General features: G+C 41.5%; 1 protein-coding gene and 1 pseudogene across 1 annotated transcript; both read right to left on the minus strand.

The window, feature by feature from the left end:
- Positions 1 to 3,691: 3,691 nt before the first annotated feature.
- LOC101841166 lies at positions 3,692 to 8,543 on the minus strand (annotated as a pseudogene).
- A 2,033-nt stretch (positions 8,544 to 10,576) lies between these two features.
- On the minus strand, positions 10,577 to 14,833 carry LOC101841435 (chromosome-associated kinesin KIF4A-like). Its single transcript, XM_040742621.1, has 2 exons — positions 11,039 to 14,833; positions 10,577 to 10,898 (listed from the first exon to the last, which is right to left on the minus strand). The coding sequence occupies exon 1, from the start codon at positions 14,764 to 14,766 to the stop codon at positions 11,089 to 11,091; it is 3,678 nt and encodes a 1,225-aa protein (XP_040598555.1). The 5' UTR covers positions 14,767 to 14,833; the 3' UTR covers positions 10,577 to 10,898; positions 11,039 to 11,088.
- Positions 14,834 to 20,138: the final 5,305 nt, after the last annotated feature.

Below are 20,138 nucleotides of genomic sequence, written 5' to 3' on the forward strand. Positions count from 1 at the left end.
TGTCTGTGGTTTCTGGGGTCAGCTTTTGTGACTTACAGGAAGAATTTCAGGTATAGGAAGTGCATAAAATATTAAATGAAATGATGGCTGAGAAAATGACACAGCAATTGTCAATCCAAGTTATAGATGAAGATAAAAAACATGAGCAGAATCTGTGTGCAAGATAAGGCGTGGACAGGGTGTGACCGAGAATGAGAGTGTGGTGGTAGCGGATGCTGAGTGTCTACAAAATTGTGGGTGGACTTTTCTGTGTGGTTAATTGTGGGGATCATACAATGCCCAGTGTTTTGCATTACCACATCCAGAAAACGTAACCACTTTGCTTTTTCTTTTCAGATTTATGTCGATGGAGTACCATTGCCTTTTCCAGGACATATGCTAATTGCTGTTGCAACATCTGTAGTGCTAGGGTGATTAATTTTTGTAGCATCTGTATTCCAACTGCGCAGCATCCACCCATTCCGGAGATACGTCAAAAGAAATACAGCACACTCATCAAATATAAGTATCAGCTAATAAGTGAAAGTCTGGATAGTGAACAAATGATGATCATCAATTATCTATATTTCCTAGTTCTGTTAAACATGTCTATACAATACATTTATAATTTTAAAATACATGTTAGGCACAATTTATAGGATTATAGGGAATATAATATATTTACCAGAGAGAGAGAATCACCCAAGCTGGGAGTCAGAAGCATGGCTGGCTTCCAAAAGAGGAGGTCCTTTTTCCTTTCGCTTCCTTTTATCTCTACCTGTGCTAATTTACTTGTCCCCGCCCTCATGGGCGGATAACTTTGTGGGGTTCACTCCTACAATTATATTATATTATTATTATTATAATTCTAGCTGCAGTAGGCCAAGAGTTCTACATTCCATTTTCTTATTTTTAATTCAAATAGAATTATTTTAGAACTTTTATAAGGAAACTGTGCAGGGAAAAAAGGGGTCTAAGATACTTTATTAAATATAGAAATTACTTACAGGGAAAGCTGGGAAGCGCTCTGCTCTCCAAAGCATGGCCAGCATCCAAGACAGAGATCTTACTTTCTCTTTCTCCTATACGGGTGTGACCTGTATCTTCGGTACGTGAACTCTCCCCTACAGCACTTTACATACTTACAGTACATAAAACGCTTACAAACGTTTTGTGTTTTCTGATTTTTAGATTATTTTGGAAAATATAAAATGATAACCAATTCTCTGTGTAATGGTTTCTTGGCATTATTCAGCTCTTATGATCTAGAGGCCATTTTGTAGGGCCAGGTTCTAGATAGAATAGTGGTACAAAGAGGGTGCCATTACACCATGGGAATCAGGCAAGGAGAGGCGCTAATCAGTGAATATGTTTTCAGAGCCTTGTAGGAGATAAAAAAAAAAGGCCAAATCAATTAGTGGTGCCTAATAAGAGGGGAAGGTGACTCCATCATGGAGTACTGGAAGAATATAGAGATTGAGCCAGGTGTTGGTTTCAAACATGCAACATACAGAACTCCAAAGGATAGCCTCTGTGTGTGTTTGGTGAACTTGTCCCCAGGATCCAGAAAGTGGTAGCTAAACACACTGGCACACCTGGAGGAGGTTTGTGAGGGAGGACAGTGCTATAGGTTTATTTGGGTATGGAGGAGGGACAGAGTGGACTACTCATAAATGGCCAACCCTTCAGGGACTATAAAGTTTAAGATAAGAGATATTTCCTTGTTTTACAATCAACTCTTACTAAACAAAATAAGATTCTCATGAATGAGAAGAGATCTCAGAGCCCCAAGTGTCATGGGCACTCACTAAACAGAAAAGCTTAAGGCACTCTTGGGGCTGGAGGGATGGTTTGGTGGCTTAGAGCACTTGCTGCTCTTGCAGAGAGTGTGGCTTGAGTTTCAGCACCCACAGTAACTCACAACCATCTGATGCTTCTCTGTTCCATGCATCCCTCAGCGCTAGTCTCAGCTGTTTTCTCATCCCTGTGACCAGATACCTGCCATAGGCAAGTAAAGAGAAGAAAAATTTCCCAGGGCTCAGAGCTCCCTAGTGTATCCTAGCAAGTTAGGGAAAACATGGTAGTGAAATTCGCTTCTATCCATGTTGGCTGAAGAAAAAAATCAGCTGGTCATTTCAACAGACATGTAACAGAAAGTTAACCAGAAGTGTCATCTATCTATAAGCTGATACCTTGTTCACCTTTTGTGCCCTACTTCCAAACATTTCCACTGCTCTCAAAACAATACCAGCAGCTGGAGGCCAGTTATCACCTGTGAGTGACCTTGACAACATAATCCAAACCATCATTAAATAGTTGAGTGACCCTGTTTGACCTCAACTATTTTGTGCTCTTTCATCACTTTTGCTAACACGCATTTTGCATTGGACAATCACTTAGAACCATCCTGATATGGTCCAAGCTTCAAGCTGAATATCAAAGAAGTGAAACTGCTGACCACTAGCTCTTACCTCTACCTCAGGCTGGAATGGCAATCCTGTCTCCACCAAGCCTCAGTCTGCAATCCCAGACTGCTGCCTCTCCTCAACATGGTTAGAGACAAATTCTCCTACAAGACCCTTAGGTTCTTCCTTTTATACCCCCCTAGTACTGGGATTAAAGGCATATGATCCCAAATGCTGAGACCACCTTTGTGTGAGCCATTTCTAGTTAGGAATGGAACAATTTAGTGTAGCTCAGTGTGGCCTTGAACTAACAGAGATCCATCTGCTTGTCTCTTGAGTCTTGGGATTACAGGTGTGCACCACAACTGCCTAGCTTCTATAGCTAACTAGTATGGCTGCTGGTATTAAAGGTGTGTATCACCATTGTCTGGCTTTATAGTTTGTGACTGGCTTTACATCATGAACTCTAAGGCAAGCCTTATTAAATCATAAATAATATATCACCACAGTGTGGGCTGGGACACGGTGAGAGGAGAAGGGGGCTGTGGCGGGAGTCTGGGCAGCACTGAGGAAGTGTTGGTAGTCCAGTGGGCAGAAGGCTTACCAGGGATCTGGGTGCCAGGGTGAACTCTGGTGGAGCAGGAAACTCCTTGGGCCTTTTTCATTTTTAATTTTGGGGGTTATTTTTATTACTTTATTTTAGAAAAACAAAAGTCTACAATTGATGCCTTAAGTCACTGTCACAATTCAAGAAACCAAGAGTAGTACAGACTTTAGCAGACTTTTATAGCTTAGTCCCAACTAGAAAGTTTTTTTGTTTTTGTTTTTACTTTTGGTTTGATTTTGTTTTTTGTGTGGGTTTTGTTGTTGCTATTTTTTGTTCTTTTGTATGGGGTGTTGAACTTGACTCCCTATTGGACTCAGATTTCTTAAAATGCATATTTGTAAAAATAAAATGACAAGACTGTATCCCAGAGGAAGCCTCCTAGCCCACCAGAGTCCAGGCCAGCATCCTGAATCCCAAGTTCTAGAAGCCCTGGCACAGGTAGGAGCTGGAAAACTGGAAGAGGAGGAAGGAGAAGGCAAACAAAGGCATTGGTTCCCCACCCAACTACTAAACAGACTGCTCCAGCAGATGCCACACACCCAAGAACACACATACATTGAACTCTATGGTTTTCAGTGGGGGAGGACTCAGTTTTCTTTGAGACTGACCACTGGGAATTTGACCATGCTCCAGTGAGTATATAGGCAACGCAAATTCAGCTTGTTTTTCTCTTCTTCTTCTTCTTCTTCTTCTTCTTCTTCTTCTTCTTCTTCTTCTTCTTCTTCTTCTTCTTCTTCTTCTCCTCCTCCTCCCCCCCCTCCTCCTCCCCCTCCTCCTCCTCCTCCTCCTCCTCCTCTCCTCCTCCTCCTCCTCCTCCTCCCCCTCCTCCTCCTCCTCCTCCTCCTCCTCTCCTCCTACTGCTCCTTCTCCTTTTCCTTCTTCTCCTTCTTTACTTGGGGGCAGTCACAAAGGTTGGGAAGGAGCAGACATGGGATGACAGGGAAGTTAGTGTGATCAGAGTTCACTATGTGACATTCCCAAATAATCCATAAAAATAATGTGATGGAAAAAACGACAAACTTAACCCCTCTGTTTAATTAACAGTCTGAATATCACACATTGGCTTATTTTAACAATTTCTGCATTAAACTAATAGTGATTTCTTTCCCTGTCTACTTCTTCATCAAGAAGCAATGATGAAAATATTTTCTAAGACTAAAATCAAGAGCCCCCAAATCAAAATACCAGAAACATCATGAGCAATAAAATCCATTAAACAGAAACAATAGACATAATTTCTTTAACTATTCATGAAGACCTTTCCACTACCTTTTACTCACTTGATATAGTTTACATTACAGACCGTACCTATACACAAGGAAGAAAACAAAATTCTAAGTCTAATGTCAGACAAGTTTCAGATAATAGAAGCTACAAACTTATCGCTGTCCACAATGAAAAAGGACTTCAAGACACAGTGGTGTATAAGACACTAGATTAAAAGCATACACATTCTCTGAAATATTCTCAGGTGTCACTCCCACCAGATTCAACCAAGAGATGTAACTTGAAATTTCAGAAATCAAAGACAACTTCATTGCAAATGAAAGAAAAGATGGAATGCCAATTTCCTGAAGAATTCTGTTACTACTATTTAATCATGGGACCCATCACTGAATTAGAATATCTATCTTTTTCTAAGTTAAGAGAGATCTGCCTTGATTTTGAAGTATTTTTCTCCTGGTATGCCAGCAGAGCTCAGAACCCTGATTTCACACTGAAGGGAAATGCACAGCGGTGAACAAATTCTAAAATCTGCTGGGTGAGCAATGTGATAATGCAAATGAAAACACCAAAAAGTGGAAATGGGTAAAAAGCAATTATTTCAATGCAAAAAGAAACAAAAGTATTCATTTACACACTTTGTTTGTCATCAATGAATACATTTTAACAGTACAAACAGAACATGAGGATCATTATAGAGTTGTGAAAAGAAAACAGAGAACTGAAGCTCTTACTCATAAGAGGATCACAGAATACAGTTCTGTTTGCTGATACAAATTTGCCTTGTGCTCTTATTTACAAGCAATGATTGACAAGACACACAATGTTTGGTAGTGATAAACAATAAGGAAAAGTACTAGCGGTTCTTTATTTCCTCATGTGTCTCTCCTTACTGGACACTTTCATAAATAAAGCATTTTACTTACCTAAGGTTTTTTCCTCCCTGTAAAACAGGCTTGACTATTGGTCTTAACATGAGCTTTCCCATGAGTCCCCCTTATTCTTTGGAGCTGGGTATACTTGTTACATGAATGCTACTTGTCTCCAGTTTTTACGTGAGAATATTTATTTCTAATAGCTCCTGAAATTCCTCATGAATAAATATTTATACCATTACCAGTGACATTAATAATGAAAGACTAAACATTAAAATGGTTGGTTTTCAAATATGAAAAGAATACATGTATACAATAAAACTATGACTAACAGTTCCCTAGTTCTACAGACACATGAATTTGAGTTCAGTGATGATTAATACTACAAAAGAAACCAAAAGATCTCTGGAAACCAAAGCAAAAAAAATCTTAGGTAACTTCTAGTGTTAGAACTACAAACTACAGTTGTAAATGCTTAGTGGATCCTTCACAATAGATCCTGAAGTACTCAAAGAACAAACACCCGAATGTTTATCTAATATAAATCCTAAAATTATCTAAAACAAAACCCTCAAAACTAGCAAAGTAGGGCTAGAGAGATGTCTCAGAGGTTGAAAGCACTGACTGCTCTTCCAGAGGTCCTGAGTTCAATTCCCAGCAACCACATGGTGGCTCACAACCATCTACAATTCAATCTGGTGCCCTCTTCTGGTATGTAGGCAGAACACTGTATATGTAATAAATAAATAAATCTTTAAAAAAAACTAACAAAGTAATCTTCAGTAAGCATGTGTATCACAAAATACCCACTCTTAGACATGACTGAAGTTTAATAAAAGATGAGAAGTCATGACTGATTTGGTGGCAAAGCTGAAAGACTAGAGAAGGGAACTTAGCTCTCACTGCTTCTGACATCCTAAGTTGACATCATGTCTGATTATATCACAGACATGTCATGATATGCAAAGGCGTGACAATAAATTTTATGTGTGTATGTGTGGTGGTTTGAAAGGAAATGTCCCCCAGAGGGAGTGGCATTATTAGGAGGTGTGACCTTATTAAAGTAGGTGTGATCTTATTGGAGGAAGTATGTCACTGTGGAGGCAGGCTTTGAGGTCTCATGTATGCTGAAGCCATGTCTGGTGAGACAGTCCACTTCCTGTAGCAGCTCCTTCTCAAGCACCATGTCTGCCTGTACACCACCATACTACCCACCATGATGATAATGTAAGCAGTCACCTCAATTAAATGTTTTCTTTGTAAGAGTTGCCGTAGTCATGGTGTCTCTTCAAAGCAATAGAGACCCTAACTAAGAATGTATAAACCCATATTCTACATCACAATTTTTTTTTTTGGTTTTTCGAGACAGGGTTTCTCTGTGGCTTTGGAGGCTGTCCTGAACTAGCTCTTGTAGACCAGGCTGTCCTCGAACTCACAGAGACCCGCCTGCCTCTGCCTCCTGAGTGCTGAGATTAAAGGCATGTGCCACCAATGCCTGGCTCTACATCATAAATTGTTATTAAAATTTACATAATATAAGAAAACATGGGTTCGGAAACATCCCTTTTAATTGATGTAAATTGTAGAAGTAATGTCAATATTTAAAATAAAAGTGAAATGAAACAAAATACTGGGCTATTTTGGCTAAGGCAAGGGGGACTAAAGGGGCCTCTCCTTCCTGCAGTACTGGAAGATGTGCCCACCGAGTGCTACAGAGGCATGGGCTAAAGCTGCCACTCTCTTTATATCCTAGTCATTTTACAAAGATCAATCACAAGACTCTCACCCCTCATTTTGTGGGTCCATATGCCAATATTATAACAATAAAACTAAGTATAAAGTTAAAAAGTAACCATTCTTCTTTTAAAATAAATAGTAAGATAAGCATTCCATGCTACAAAAAAAAGCAATCACACCATCTTTAACCTCAGGATCTTAAATTTTATTCAGGAAGAAAATTTTAAGTGCCTAAATTTTAAAGACTTGATTTTGGCCGGGCGTTGGTGGCGCACACCTTTAATCCCAGCGCTTGGGAGGCAGAGGCAGGCAGATCTCTGTGAGTTCGAGGCCAGCCTGGTCTACAAAGTGAGTTCCAGGACAGCCTCCAAAGCTACAGAGAAACCCTGTCTCAAAAAACAAACAAAAAAAAAAGACTTGATTTTGTTCATATAAATTTTATCTAAAATCTAGGAGAATTGATATTGTAAGCAGAAATACTATTTTCCCTATAAAGCACACTTCTATGTTGTTACTATTAACAATTATTATTATTATTTTGGAGAAAGGATCTTTCTATATTGCCCAGCCTGTCCTGGAACTAACAAAGTAGACCAGTCCAGCCTTGAGCTCTTCTGTAAATAGATCATGACTAAATATCTAAATTCAATAACTAGACTCCAATCATTTGAAATCCTTTCAATATTTTACATCTGTAAAAACTTAATCTTCCTTCTTTTCTAACACATTCCTGGACTCTGCAATAAAGGTCCTCCACTGCTTGACTCCTGCTCTTTGCTCTCTTATATATGATCCTAGTTTTTCACTTAGCTTTTAGACAGATACTTCCTATCACTGTCCTATAAAGCCTTCCTCTCTGTATTAGCTGTGCAGATTCCCTAGCACATGATGCTGATGACACCCAGTGGCAAACCAAAGAGAAAGCAGCCAATAAATGAACAGCTCTTGAATACAGATACAATTGGAGATTTGGCATCAAATACTATTAGTTTCAATCTCTGCAAAATGCTATCATTTTCTTGGACTGGTACTGTACCATCCAAAATGCTATTAATGAACTGGACCCGTCACTGGCTTCCTTACCATGTCTGAGTAGCAAAAAGTATTGTTGGTTTGCAGTGTTTAACTGCAGTTGGGATTGTCAATTCACCCATGTGCAAGGTATTTATATAGTCATTCCCACCCATATGACCACACTAAAATCTCCTATGGAAATATTCTCTGCTATCTCTAACAACTTCCTGAATAATTGATTTAGTCTGGTATATCAAGAGATGTCTTTTTCTTATTGATTACTACAATGACCACAAGCTTTCCCAGGTCTCCAAGTTCATACAGTAAAATCCCTGATGATACAGGAGTCCATCTTCATACTCATTGTAAACGGGGTAAACCAGCACAGTGGGAATCTATTTCAGTGTCACATACTTAGGAACTTGTCAGACAGAAAGAAGTGTGCAGATACAATTAATCCCAAAGCAGTTTTTATGTATTTCTCTTTCAAATGTGATTCTCCCACCAATACACACCAAAAACATGATGTGTCCTAGACACAAGGACAAACATTTGCTTACATAGAAGTGGCTGACTCAGAGTCCCATTCTATGAGCAAACTCAATAACATATCTTTACTCCATGGTCCTTTGTAATTATATGTCATGATTCCCTTTAATAGCTTATTCTTGAATAACCCCAAAATCCAAACTCAGAAGCAATTCATCAACAAGTTGCATGCCATCTTTTCAATTATCTTTAAATGATTCAGGTAGAACTGTACTGGATGGTTTTGTGTGCCAACTTGACCCAAACCACAGTCATCAGAGAGGAAAGAGCCACAGTTGAGGAAATGCATCCAGCTGTAAGGCATTTTCTCAAGTAGTGGTCAATGCGAGAGGGCCCAGTCCACTGTGGGTGGTGCAATCCCTGGGTTGGTGGTCCTGGGTTGTCTAAGAAGGTGGGCTGAGCAAGCCAGGGGAAACAAGTCAGTAAGCAGCACCCCTCCACGGCCTCTGCATCAGCACCTGCCCCCAGGATCCTGCCCAGTTTGAGTTTCTGTCCAGACTTCCTTCAGTGATGAACAGTTATATGGACATGTAAGCCAAATTAACCATTTCCTCAACTTGGTCATGGTGTTTCATAGCAGCAATAGAAACCCTAACTAAGACAAGAACTTCTACAAATCCTTAACAGACAGGTAAAGAAAAACAACTGTAATGCAAATGGCTGTCCAGCTTCTCCAATCCAGAGCACTCTTGACTGAGTACAGTGCAGACTGAGTATGCATGGAAAGTCAGAAACACCTGTTCCTGGCACCTGCCTGACACAAAATGGGAAACAGAAAACAGAACTAAGGAACCCTGGTGTGTGGGAAGAGCTTGGCACAGAAATTCCTTGTTTTTGAAAGATGACATTTTCTTAGTTGTTCTATTAGAGATAGATTGGTGACGGCTGGATGGGTTGGTAGATAGATAGATAGATAGATAGATAGATAGATAGATAGATAGATAGATAGATAGACAGACAGACAGACAGGTAGGTAGAAAGAAAGAATTTGTTTTGTTTTAAAGTCAGGAACCCCTGTACCATCTTAGTCCATTCTGAAACACTTGCTGTCAGTATTGCAGCCCTCTAGTCATTCCCAGAACTCATCTTTCACTGGTCTTCTGGCTTTCCTGTCATACTAGAGTACATAGTAACTTCCTAAGAATGTGACATGGCATCTGAATTTCTAAGTTCTAGCGGTACCGGGAGTATAGCAGAAACAGACCAGTTGTAAAGAGGCATTTACTTGAAGGAAAATGTGATGCATATAGTCATCATCCAGGAGATAACAGGAAAAGTAGGCCTAGAAGATGAAGATTGAACAGCTCCAGGAAAGGCTGTGGAATCAACCTCTGGAAGGGACTCTGATGGTTAGTCTAGACCCTGCTGGCTCTGGCTCAGGCCATAAGCTTGCGACTGCATATAGAACATAGCAACATAGGAAAATGGAAATCCCCACAATAAACAATTTTGTCAAACACTAACTGTCCAAAATTCAAGCTGTGTTCATTGTATTTCCAATGTATAAATTATGATTATTTTGCTCTTATACTTATCAACTAGACTGGTTAATATTGAGTTCTAGGTGAAAAATAAACCCTTAAAATGTTGCTTCATTTTCTTCCAGCATTCTGTATTGCTAATTTATGACAGTGTGAACATTTTTTCTTCCTAGGGTTTTTTCTCTGAATGTTTCAAAGAATACTTACCCTGTTTTAGTCTGTGGATCCATTTCAGACTGTGTCCTTGTTGTTTTAGCTGGGAATTCCGCTTCCAACCCCCACCAGCCTCCAGAAGAGTCTTCAGAAAATTCACCAAGCAGTGGCTCCTCCTCCGGAGCTACTCAAGACCAACAGGGTACTTAAAACTGCCACGTGGGCCTTCCAGTCCCTTCTCCCATTCTCATCTCTGGGAGCCTGGAGAGTCACCTGGGAGTCTTTTACCCAAAAACCTGGTCTTTTATTTTAATTTGGCTTGATTCAGATTACTGCATCAGTGGGGAGACTTACTATCAGGGTACAGAAACCATTCATCTGGTGCTTATTTTCTTTGGGGGCTTTTTCAATTTTGTTACTTGTGCATTTTGTGACGTGTAGAAAATCGTTGCCTGACCCAAGACCTTACAGGTTTACCCCTATTCCTTGTTCCAGGTATCTATACTTTTCACTGTATTTCTGTACACTACAGTATATACGAGTCTATGGTCATTTTTGGAATAGGTAGTTTGATTTATTTAACATCTAAAAATGAAAACAATTTTTGGGGCCTGCTAAAACATTTAAAATACAGACACAGTCAGGACAGGAATGATACCAGTTCAATTCCTGAGGTGTGGTGAAGGAGTTGAGCCAGGCTCGATATGGACCAGGATTTTCCTATAAGCTGAGACAATCTCAAGAGAGGAAGGCCTCAGCCTTACCTCTGTGAGCAGACAGCATTGGGTGATCACAAAGAAAGAGCTGCATTGTTGTAGGGATTGGTTCCTGAAGTGTCCCTGAGTCTTCTGCAGGTGACTTCTATTCAGTGGCCCTGGGAGTGAGTTTGAAGGAAAAGAGCCATCACTCAAAAAAGACCATCTTTCTTACATAGTACTGTATCCCTTTTTCTCAATAGCAAGAAAACAAAAACCCTGGGAAGTCGTTAGAAAACAGTCCTCTACCCTGCTGTACCTTGGAAGTGTCTGTCAGGGCAGATGAGAAGAGCTGAGCTCACTGCACTCTCAGCGCCTCTCTTCTGTGGTAGGAGAGCAGCCAGAGAAGAAGCTGCTGTTGCTGGCCAGAGCTCGTTTCTTCTTCTTCCCAGTGGCCTTGTTTTCCTGGGATTCTGTTGCTCTGTGTTTTATGTCTGGGAGGTCTAAGGAAACGGCAAGAGCAGTCTTCCTTAACGGAACCTGATTCATATCACACATCCCTTTTAGGATCTTGGTATTGGGAGTAGCACAGACGGGGTTGAAGAAGCTCCTTCCTGGGGTCACCTCTGTAGGATCTTCCAGTTTGAAGGATCCTTCAGAATCCTGGTTCCACTCAATAGTACCCAAGCTACTTTGTTCTTGCTGGTGATTCTGGCACTTTGTGGGGTCACAGCCACAGGTCACGCTGCAGTCCATCCCTTGTTTCCTGCACCCACAGTGTCTGTTCTTACACCATCCCCTACAGGAACACCCTAGGATGGTCCTCCTGGGTACTTTAGCCAGTGTTCTTGGTTTCCACTCCTCATCATCTGCATCTCCATCTTCAGACTCATTTTCAGAATTCTCTGAGTGATAATCAGTGTCCAAGCTCTGTTCCAGGAACTTGTCTCTAACACAGGGTGGCTTGGGCAGAGGTGGGATGTAGTCAAAAGAAGAATCTGGAGATTGAAGGCCATCCTTGCGGAGGTGAAGTTTCTGGCCTTTGGCCCCTTGAAGGAGGGTCAGTTTCTGTGTGATGGCTTCATTCTCTTGGAGAAGTTGCTGATTTTGCTCACATGCTTCTTGCATTCTCCTAAACTGTTCCTCCTGACACTGCAATGTGTTCAGCAGCTGCTGTTCCTTTCCACTGATCCACACCTCTGGCGGCTTCTCTGCTGTTGGCCTTTGCTGCAGCTGACTGAGAAGGTAGAGCACCTTCTCTTGGTGCCTTTGCTCCACCTTGAGCAACTCCGCTTTCAACTCTGTCTCCACCACGACAAGATGACTCTGCTCCTCAAACAGCATTGTCTGGATTTTAGAACAGCTGGCCTGGCTCTGTTTCAGGTTGCTTTCAAGCTCACTGACACACAGTTTAGAGGAGACCAGCTCTCCGACCAAATATTTTAGGGCGCACTTGGCTTCCAGAATTGTAGTGATATTCTCCCAGTGTCGTTTTGACCTGTCTTCACTTTCTGCATCCAGGAGCTTTTGCTGTAAGTCTGCAATCTGAGCACTCCTGAGTTCCATTTCAGACTCTAGGCTTTTTATCTGCTTTGTAATAGAATTCTCTGGCTCTGAAGCATGGCCACATACTTCATCACTAGTGGGTGCACTCCTCTGGAGCTTAGGGGGTGGGTTCTCACCAGGTTCCTTGTTTCCTTTCAGCTGAGCCACATCCATGGCCAGGATCTTGCGCTCTTCCAGGAGGTCATTCAGATGGCGTTTGACTTCCTCGGTGCTGACCATAACTTCAATTTCATGTCTAAGCGAGCTCTTCACTCGCGCTTCTGTGCCTTCTATTCCACGGCTCTGAGTTTCCTTCCGTTTATCTGCGGCTTCTCGTTGCTTTTGGAGGGCATCCTTGAGCTGCTTGTTGGCAGCTGCTGCCTCTTCAGTTTTACGCCTGAGCACATTGGACTGTTTCTGGAAGTCTCTTTCAAGTTTAAGCAGCTCATATCGCCTTTTACGGTCTTGTTCTTTTAACTGGATTACCTCTTTGTCCTTCCGTCGCTTCCACTGTCTAGACTTCTCAGCATCTTCCTTCATCTGACGCATTAACTGTACTCGCTGGGTTTTCATCATCTGTATCTCCAGGGTCAGTTTAGAGACAGTATTCTCTGTGGACTCTTTCAGTTTCAGAAGCTTGGACTGTTCATTCAGTTTCTTCTTCAAATCAGCTATTTGAGCTTCCAGCTCTTGTAGACATTTACGGCGGTGCTCGCTCAACTTGGCTTGGTTGACATCCTTCTTGGCCATCTGAAGTTCCAGAAGCAACTGTTCCTTTTCCTTCTGCAGACTGCTGACTTCTGACTCTAGAGTTTTGATGTTAGCTTCATACTGGCAATGAATGGGCTGTAGTTGGCCACCACTGAAAGTTATCTTCCTAGCTAGGGCCTCTTTCAGTGTAAGGGCTTTATTCAACTCAGTGAGTTCCTTAGCCATCTGAGCTTGACGAAGAGCATGCTGTGTGGTGAAAGCATCACCAGACCTACTAGTCTCTGGACTGACGACCACTTGAGCATCCAATTCCATTGCTGATTCAGTGGCTGCAGCTAGGAAAGCAACGGTTTCATCTGATAGATGAAGAATCACTTGCTGCAGACTACGCATTATCTCTACATTTTCTATCAGTTCCTGATCTTCCAAAGTCTCCATTAGCTTTTGAAGATCCAGTTTGCAGGCTGCATGATGCCTGAGCTCTTGTATCTTGGTGTTAATTTTTTCATTTGCTTGTTCTGTTGTAAGGATCCTTTCCAACATCTGGGCTGTCTGACCAGCTGCCTCACTCAAAGCATGACTTAATTTTTCATTCTCTTCTACCAGGGACTGATTCTTTTCCATCAGAGACTGGAGAGTCTCAGATGATTCTAGATTTATAGATCCGGGCAGGCTACCTCCACGGGTCTGTAGTAACAAGACCTGCAGCTGTTTAACCTGATGCTTCAGATGATTAAGTTCAGCTGTCTGGGGATCAGTATTAATAACAGGTTTGTTCTTGATTTTTCTGGCTCTGTCAGCATAGCGTAAGGTGTTTAACGTTTCCTCTAGACTGGAGTCAGCAGGACTCACACAGGCGATCATAAGAGTGTGACTGTTGCCTCCCAGAGAATCTTGAAGCAGGCGAGTTAACCTGGAATCTCGGTAGGGCACAAACCCACCCTTTTTGCCATCCCCAAGGGCACTGATTACATTTCCCAAGCATAGGAGTCCTTGGTTAATATGAATACCCTCTTTCAGGCGGTCACCTTCGGCCTTGGTTTTCTTCTGTCTTTCTGATCCAGCAAGATCTACAAGACACAGCTTCGAGTGAAAGCTGCTGTTCTTGTCAGTTTTCTTCCTTTGCCTTATGGAAATTGTGAAAATGGCATGGGATCGGGAAGACTGTGAATTCATAGCTGTGGCAGCTACAGTCCTAGAGTTGTTTCCCTGCTCCAAACAGGAAACCATGTCAGAGGCAGCTGACACCGTCCTCTCGGTGAGTCCCACAATCTTTATCCCTGCCTTGGGATCCTCCCGGATGTGTATTTGAGAAGCTTTCTCACAAGGTGAGCATAGAAGGTCCAAAATTTCTTCATTGTAAATCTCCAAGTAAGACACGCTCAGTGTAAACTCAGAGTCTCTGTCTTCAGCCACTTCTCTGAAAAGAAGCTGTATTACCCTAGGAATGACACCGATGGTCTGTTCATTGCCTTGATCTGCACTATATGCACCTCCCATAGAGTAGGTTTTTCCGGAGCCAGTTTGTCCATAAGCCAGCACAGTGGCATTGTAACCCTTAAATATACCTTTAATGAGTGGTGCTACTGCTGTGTTGAAGACCTCCTCCTGTTCAGTGGAGGGGTCAAACACATAATCGTAGGTAAAGGATTTATCTGTACCAATCACCACCTGAGGCTTCCCAGGCACAAAGGACAGGCACATCTGACAGCCCTCGCCAATCTCCTTAGGGACCAGAGGGCGGCAACGCAATGCCACTCTCACAGGGATTCCCTTCACCTCTTCCTTCATGATCCTAGTCCAACATCTGCTCAAACTAATCGCCAGTCCCTTGGTTTTCCTTGTCTCCTGACCCCTCCCAACTGGAGTTTTAACCGCTGTTTCCTGACCTCCTCAGACCTCTTCCGAGGCGCCAGCCAATCAGAGAGCAGGCAGCCGGTGGGCGGAGCCCAAGACTGCTACAGACACTGTGTTGCCTGCACGCCAGCCCCTTACATTGAGGAGTATTGTTTTGTTTTGTTTTGTTTTGTTTTGTTTTGTTTTGTTTCCTGGTGGGATTGTTTTAGCATCTGTGTTGAAATCTATAGCAGTGCTTGGATCCGTGTTCCTCACCTTTATGTTAATACCATGTTGTCTTGATAGCGTGGCATTGTTCAAATGAAAAAGTCTCAATTCACTTTTCCTGAATTGATTGTTTTTTTCCTAGTCTATGTCCCTTTGGTTTCCTTAATTTTAGGATAACCTTGCCACTGACTACAAATAGCCTGCTGAGACTGTGTTCAATAAGTAAATAAATTTATTTAACATTGCCATTTTAATAATGTACAGTTTCCAAGTGATGACCATGAGATCTTTCCATTTATTTAGGTCTTCTTTGACTTCTGCCAACAATGTCATGCGGTCATCATGATTACCTTTCATTATTTGTTCTTTGAAATCCACTCCCAACATTACATTTTTTTGTATACGTTTACAATTTGGCTAAAAATATTAAGAGTTCTACCAGTTATCTATTAGTCACCTAAATTTTGAATGATAGTTTTGGCAGATATACCATTTCTGGTTGGCTTAATTTTCTTTCAGAATCTGGAACATTCTAAAATCACTTGGACTTTTTACACCAAGTCCCATTACTAAGTGTGTGGTGCCTTCAGAAATAAGAACTTGCTTTCAAATTCTGAGAGGCAACCAAAGGCAACTGTAATAGCCTATATTGTTTTGGGAGTTGCTTGGACTCCTCTGATGAACAAAAACTCAAGAGGAAGTTTCTCATGTCTGGTTCTGAACTTACTGTTAGTCTATGGCCTATGTGGGAAGCTTTAGCACCCCAAGTAGAGTAATTTCATTTACTCTGTGTGTATGTGCAAGTTGGGTACACATACACTTCTATATATTTTATGTAATTCAGGCAAATGTAAAATACTATGATTCCCTATGGCTTTTCCAAACACCCTCTATATTATACCTACCCCCTTCCTTCTCCCTCTGCATTGCCTTCTCTCCACACTCTCCAGTAAGGCGCCCCTCCATTTTTTTCTATTTTAAATTTATTTCATTAACTTATTTGCTTATTTTATTTTACAGGCATGATCTGACTAGGTAGCCCTAGCTGGCCTAGAATTTGCAGAGATCTGCCTTCCAAGGACTACAGTTGAAGGCAAAACCCACCGCCCTCAGCTAAGTAATTTTAGTTTGTAGAAACCAAAGACAAAAATGCATCCAGGTTACAGAAAGGACATATGAATGAAAATAGAGAGCAATCAAGAACCCAGGGAATACTTTCATCCTGTCTCTATCTAAGTTATGTCCAAATGGATCAAAGACCTCAACATAAATCCAGCCACACTGAACTTCTTAGAAGAGAAAGTGGATGGTACCCTTGAACGATTTGGTACAGGAGACAGCTTCCTGAACATAACACCAGTAGCACAGACAGTGAGATCAACAATTAATAAATGGGACCTACTGAAACTGAGAAGCTTCTGTAAGGCAAAGGACACAGTCAGCAAGACAAAACGGCAGCCCACAGAATGGGAAAAAATATTCACTAATCCCACATCTGACAGAGGGTTGATCTCCAAAATTTACAAAGAACTCAAGAAGCAAGTCTCCAAAACAGCAAAGGACCCAATTAAAAAGTGGGCTGCAGAACTAAATAGAGAGTTTTCAATAGAGGAGTCTAAAATGGCTGAGAGGCACTTGAGAAAGTGCTCAACATCCTTAGCCATCAGGGAAATGCAAATCAAAACAACTCTCAGATACCATCTCACTCCTGTCAGAATGGCTAAAATCAAAAACACCAATGACAATTTATGCTGGAGAGGATGTGGTGAAAGGGGGACACTCCTCCATTGCTGGTGGGAGTGCCAACTGGTTCAGCCACTTTGGAAAGCAGTATGGAGATTCCTCAGAAAAATGGGAATAAACCTACCACAAGACCCAGCAACTCCACTCTTAGGCATATATCCAAAAGATGCCCATTCATACAACAAAGATGTCTGTTCCACTATGTTCATAGCAGCTTTATTTGTAATAGCCAGAACTTGGAAGCAACCTAGATGTCCCTCAACCGAAGAGTGGATAGAGAAAATGTGGTACATCTACACAATGGAGTACTATTCAGCAGAAAAAATAATGGAATCATGAGATTCGCAGGCAAATGGATGACACTAGAAGAAACCATCCTGAGTGAGGTAACCCAGTCACAAAAAGAGAAACATGGCATGTACTCTCTCATATATGGATTTTAGACATAGATCTGGGGAGTGCCAGCCTACAATCCTATGGCCAGAGAGTCTGGGAAACAGAAACTTCATTTAGTGGCTGATCGAAGAAGAGGCAGACTCCCTTGGTTAAGTACTGAGCTGAACTCAAGAAAGCCAGTAACAGAGAGGGAGGACTGATGATCAAAGGGATTAAGACTGGGCTGGTTTAACCCCCAGAAACAGCTGACCAGACAAAGGTTAACTCTTGAATCCCAGGCATCAGCCTGGGAATCCAGCATGGGACTGATCAAGACCCCCTGAATCTGGGTGTCAGTGAGGAGGCCTAGGGAATCTATTGAGCCTTGGGCAGCAGATCAGTACCCATCCCAAGTATACACACGGACTTTGGACTCCCATAGAACAATGTGAGGTGCACTCTCACCCTGAACTCTTGGGGAAGGGTCTAGGCCCTGCCCTATATGAAATGACAGACTATGGACACCCCCATGGAGGGCCTCACCCTCCCTGGGGGAATGAGGGGATAACGGGGGGGGGGGAGGGGTTGGGGGGAGGGTACGGGAGGAGGGGAGGGAATGGGAGAGGGACCTGGAACTGACTTGTGAAGCAACCTCATTTCTTATCTAAATTTAAACTGGAAAATAAAATATTTTAAAAAATATATTAGCAAATCGAATCCAAGAATACATCAGAAAAATCATCCACCTTGATCAAATAGGATTCATCCCAGGGGATGCAGGGATGGTTCAACATATGAAAATCCATCAGTGTAATTCACCATATAAACAAACTGCAAAAGAAAAACCACATGATGATCTCACTTAATGCTGAAAAAGCCTTTAACAAAATACAACACCCTTTCATGATAAAGGTCCTGGAGAGATCAGTAACAAGAACATACCTGAACATAATAAAAGCAATATACAGTAAATCAACAGCTAACATCAAACTAAATGGAAAGAAACTCAATTCGATTCCTCTAAAATCAGGAACAAGACAAGGCTGTCCACTCTCTCCATATCTCTTCAATATTGTACTTGACATTCTAGCTAGAGGAATAAGATCAAGGGGATACAAATTGAAAGGGAAGAAGTCAAACTTTCATTATTTGCAGATGATATGATAGTTTACATAAGTGACCCAAAAAACTCTACACGAGAACTCCTACAGCTGATAAATACTTTCAGCAAAGTGGCAGGATACAAGATCAACTCAAGATAATCAGTAGCCCTACTATATCCAGATGATAAAAGGGCTAAGAAAAAAATCAGAGAAACATCACACTTTACAATAGCCCCAAACAACATAAAATGTCTGGGCATAATGCGAACCAAACAAGAACTTTGTTTGTTTTAGCAAGAACTTTGAGTCTTTAAAGAAAGAAATTAAAGAGGATACCAGAAAATGGAAAGATCTCCCATGCTCTTGGATTGGTAGGATCTACATAGTAAAAATGGCAATCTTGCCAAAAAGCAATCTACAGATGATTCAACCCAATCCCCATCAAAATCCCAGCCCAATTCTTCACAGGCCTTGAAAGAACAATTCTCAACTTTATATGGAAAAACAAAAGACTCAGGATAGCCAAAACAACACTGTTCAACCAAGCAATGTCCAGAGGCATCACCATCCTTGAATTCAAGCTCTATTATAGAGCTATAGTCTTGAAAACAGCTTGGTATTGGCACAAAAATAAACAGGAAAACCAATGGAATCCAATTGAACACCCCGATATTAACCCACACATGTACGAACACCTAATCTTTGACAAAGAAGCTAAAATCATACAATGGAAAAAAGAAAGCATCTTCAACAAATGGAGCTGGCATAACTGGATGCTGACATGAAAAAGACTGCAGATAAATCCATGTCTATTGCCATGCACAAAACTTAAGTCCAAATGGATCAAAGACCTCAACATAAATCCAGTCAAACTGAACCTCTTAGAAAAAAAAAGTGGGAGATACCCTTGAATAAATAGGTACAGGAGACTGCTTCCTGAACATAACACCAGTAGCACAGACACTGAGATGGACAATTAACAAATGGGACCTCCTGAAACTGAGTAGCTTCTGTAGGCCAAAGGGCACAGTCAACAAGACAAAAAGGCAGCCCACAGAGTGGGAAAAGATATTCACTAACCTCATATCTGATAGAGGGCTGATCTCCAAAATTTACAAAGAACTCAAGAAGCAAGTCTCCAAAACACCAAAGAATCCAATTAAAAAGTAGGCTACAGAACTAAATAGAGAATTCTCAATAGAGGTGTCTAAAATGGCTAAGAGATACTTAAGAAAGTGCTTAACATCCTTAGCCATCGGGGAAATGCAAATCAAAACAATTCTGAGACACCATCTCACTTCTGTCAGAATGGCTAAAATCAAAAACACCAATGACAGTTGGTGCTAGAGAGGTTGTGGAGAGAGGGAAACACTGCTGGTGGCAGTGCCAACTCATATACCCACTTTGGAAGTCAATATAGAGATTCCTCAGGAAAATGGGACTCAGTCTGCCACAAGACCCAGCAATTCCACTCTCTGGCATATACTGAAAAGATGCCCATTCATACAACAAGGAAGTCTGTTCCACTATGTTCATAGCAGCATTATTTGTAATAGCCAGAACCTGGAAGCAACATAGATGCCCCTCAACTGAAGACAGTAAAATGTGGTTCTTTTACACAATGGAGTACTACTACTCAGTGGGAAAAAACAATGGAATCTTGAAATTTGCAGGCAAATGGATGGCACTAGAAGAAACCATCCTGAGTAAGGTAACCCAGTCACAAAAAGACAAACATGGTATGTACTCACTCATATATGGATTTTAGGCATGGATCAGGGGAGTGCCAACCTACAATCCTACCGCCAGAGAGTCTGAGAAAGAGGAATATGCATGGTCCACCAGAGAAGGAGAATGGGATAGGATCTCCTGAGCAGA

The sequence above is a fragment of the Mesocricetus auratus genome, unplaced genomic scaffold, assembly GCF_017639785.1.
Source record: "Mesocricetus auratus isolate SY011 unplaced genomic scaffold, BCM_Maur_2.0 Super-Scaffold_15014, whole genome shotgun sequence".
Lineage (NCBI taxonomy): Eukaryota > Metazoa > Chordata > Mammalia > Rodentia > Cricetidae > Mesocricetus > Mesocricetus auratus.

What these genes read in the sequence shown, in the direction of transcription:
- LOC101841435 (XM_040742621.1), bottom strand. Translation starts at nt 14,766, where the DNA reads ATGAAGGAAGAGGTGAAGGGAATCCCTGTGAGAGTGGCATTGCGTTGC.